The sequence below is a fragment of the Berghia stephanieae genome, chromosome 1 (genome assembly GCF_034508935.2).
Source record: "Berghia stephanieae isolate SIO BIC M18660-M18661 chromosome 1, UCSD_Bste_1.3, whole genome shotgun sequence".
NCBI classification, from domain to species: Eukaryota; Metazoa; Mollusca; class Gastropoda; order Nudibranchia; family Aeolidiidae; genus Berghia; species Berghia stephanieae.
Window position 1 is genome coordinate 68,799,317 of NC_088360.1, and position 3,716 is coordinate 68,803,032.

At 34.0% G+C, this 3,716-nt stretch overlaps 1 protein-coding gene across 4 annotated transcripts in view; it reads left to right on the top strand.

Annotated features, from left to right (window-relative positions):
• The window catches only part of LOC144980286 (uncharacterized), a 19,199-nt gene extending 16,067 nt beyond the window's left edge, over positions 1–3,132 (top strand). For all 4 annotated transcript variants that reach the window (XM_078927940.1, XM_078927949.1, XM_078927956.1 and 1 more), the window contains exon 8: positions 179–3,132. In XM_078927940.1, coding sequence (XP_078784066.1) covers positions 179–358 — 180 coding nt within the window. In that variant the 3' untranslated portion in view covers positions 359–3,132. The remainder of the gene's footprint in view (positions 1–178) is intronic.
• Positions 3,133–3,716: the final 584 nt, after the last annotated feature.

Here is a 3,716-nt window from a genome sequence, read left to right on the forward strand (position 1 = left end):
GGGGTGATTACACTATTTAGGCTATATATATGTGGCCCCAAAAAGGCCGAAAGCGGGTGGTTACACTATTGAGGCTGTATGTAGCCCAAATAAAGACATCCTTTTTTTTAAATTTTAGAATTCATTTATCCTTTAGAGAGTTCCTTAAAGAGTTTTTAAAAATATAATCCCAAATCAGAAAATACAACACATGAAAACAACCTATGAAAGTGATATGGCCTCTCACAAATCCAGAATACGTGATTTGGAACAAGCAAATGAGGGTCTCCGCCAACGACTCTACAACCAGACCAATTGGGATAGTTTAGTATCACCACAACAGCTACAAGAGAAACATCGGCTGTCTATGAACAGATGAGATCCAATGGAAAGAACTGGGATCTGCTACTAAATAAATAAATGTTTTGTTTTTCATTTTTTATGATTGAAATTGTGCAAATGTTACTTCTGTCATCATTTTATCAGACAGTATGATTAAGATTTTGCTTATTTTTTATTAGGCAATACAATTTATGTATTCATTACTTTTAATTAAAGATTTTTAAAAAATTGCACCTGGTGATTTCGACCACTGATATCTCACTGGACACATGGACAGTTACTTATGCGTGTATCATGTGTATCTATCTGTGCTGCATGTGTGTATGCAGTATAATTAATACATCTGGTAATACGTCAGGGTTTAATAGTGTATGAAAATGTATTTATAGAGATAACAAGAGCCTTGTTACGAAACTGAGGATACCCACCAACAATCTGTGTCAATGTGTGAGAAACCAGGTGTACAGACAGTAGGTCACAATTCTATTGGAGGCATAAAACGTGGCCCTCAATGAATCTGTAACTGTAAGAATGACAAAACGTTTAAAACGCTTTTTAAAAATACCTCTCCCTAAAACTATTTTGATTGAGAAATTATATTTTTCATAATTCTAGTTTCAATAAACATTACTCTGATGATAGCTAACCTTGATTATAATTGCTTAAAACACACATGGGTTAATTAAGGGCAATGCAAATTGATATTATTTTGTAAACAGTATAAAATATCAAGACAGTACCCCTTAAAACCTGAATACTTTCTATGATTATGATGATAATAATGAAAATAATTCTAATGATAATGATAATAATAATAATAATAATAATAGTAATAATAATGGTAATAATAACAATCGAATGTATGCTATGTACCTTAAAGGTACCGAGTTTGACTATCCATCGCACTGTGGGCCTTCAGTAAGTCACCTTAGGTTGCTGTGTCATTTATTTGCCGCCGTAGCCAAACATTACTAAATCATGGCATGTTGCATTGACGTTATAATCAGCGGTGTAGTTGTAAGATATATGCAAAACAGCGATGGGGTGTGTGTTTGCATGTGTATCATACTGTATACATCCAGCTGCAATGCCACTATACACATAGAAGGATAAAGTCTCCTGACGGCGTCAAAACAACACAGATTTTTTAATAACTAGATGCAAATGACCTGAACTATGCTGCAATTGACCCTTAGTAAAGTCATGCGCATCCAGCTAACCTTTTGTTTACATGTTGCTTAGGCTGCAAACTGAAGTTGACTTACTTGACTGAAGTTGGCCCGTGAATAAATTCAAGCTGTTTACTCTGAGGGAATTACCTAAGGAGACCATGACCATAGTAGGAAAACCCCCCCTTAAAGAAAACCATATCTATTTCCAAGGAAACTAAAGTTATGGCTTGTTTTGAGTTGAGATGGACCACAATTTTTTTTACTGCATATCAATGATCAAAGCATACGGTCAATGCGATGAAGAGAGTAAATTCGAATCTCTCTCCAATCTCTTCCTTCAGATGACCCTTTTGACAGAATACTACTACTACTTCTATTATAACTGCTGCTACCACTGCTGTACTATAACCACTGATACCCCGACTACTACTATTACTAATGGGTTGTGTGGCTCAGCAGTATGGTTTCTCGTCTTGTCACAAAAGTCAAGCAATGCTAAGTGTGATCAGTGATAGGATGGGTGACTAATCATGAAAAATTCTGGTCCCCGTGTTGTTTCCCTGGCAAAGGCACTTTACACACATTTCTCCACTCTATTGAATGAGTATCTGGCTTCAGACAATGACGGATAGTGTAACAGTTTAGTACACAAGGGTCACCTAACAGGCTGTATGGATAAATATGAAACATTGTGAAGCGCATTGTTCATGGCTATTCTAGAAATGCCCGATATAAATGTTCATATTTATTTACTTGGTCCAACTGTTACTATTACTTCTATTATTGCTACCGATGTGCACTTATTTGCAGGTCTGATAACCCAAATCATGGGCACATTGTTGTAATGGAAACATCAAAAATTGACACAAAATATTGGCCATTACAGCAATGTGAGACTAGGCCCATAAGCGGGTTCGGATTTCAGACCTGTATATATGTACATGTTGACTACTACTACTATTATCAATAATAATAGTTATTATTATTATTATTATTATTATTATTATTATTATTATTATTATTATTATTATTATTATTATTATTATTATCATCAATATCACCGTTTAATTGTTAATTGTTAAAGATACTTGCAAAATGAATGAGTCTTACACCTGCCAACATATAGATAGTTTGAAGATGACGTCGGTCAGGTCTTTGTTATTGTTTTTGCCATCTGCGTTTATGAGTAATGCTCAATGAACTGTATTAACTTGACTATAAACGTTCATGGATACACAGTTTTGTGTGTTGGTCCGTTATACTTCCCGATGGCAATGTTATGAGGCATACTATCTATAAGTAAGATGATAAAGATTGGAGTGTTAGGATACTGATCTTTTCAACATCAAAGTACTTTTGTAATACGAACACTGCTAGCTTTATTTGTGTGTAATCCAGAATGGAAAGTTATGACAAAAGACGATTGTAAGACCTTAAGATAAGTTGCTAGTCTATCATTACATATCCAATAACCCGTAGGGTAACAGAGAAAGAAGAGCACACAAGTTCATTGTAATTTGTAATTGAGGAGATGGAACAATGTTGATTTGCATTGAGTCAGAACTCAACCAAGTCTTAGATTGAAAAAAAAAAACCCAAAGAGTTAAAAAAAAAAACAAAAAACAACAAACAAACAAACCTTCAACATGCACCAGAATGAATAAAACCAATACAGTCTTTAAAAAGTCTTTCAATGGAAACCCCATCTTGCTTAGACAAGACCTCTAGTGCTACTGTGAGGATTGGCTCTCAGTGTCACCCGCCCTGTTGTATCTGAGGGCCATTACACAACTTGTGAAATCCAAATAAATTTAAAACAAATTATAAGTTTATATCACTTTTATTGTCATTTCAATCATATTATTCACACTGAAAATAATTTTAAAAAAATATAAATATGATGTTTCTCCATTACAGGTATGCTTGTATTCTCATCCTGTGAAGAGAGAAAGGAGAAAAGGAAAATTGATGATTATTACTGAAACTTTGTAGTCCCATTTTAAAAATTCTGTGATGAAAGAGCCTCAGCAAAAGCTTTGGTCAAGAAAGGCCCTTCATTTTCGTTTAAAATTATTATAATTTGTAGAGAAGTTTGCCTAAAAAAGGATTTGTAAAAAAAAATTAATGAACCGATTTTCTCTGCTCTGTGCCTGTGTCAAATTATTTTCAAAGGAATAAAAAAATCAACTCCATTCTGAATCACAGAAAAGTCTTGTGATTTTT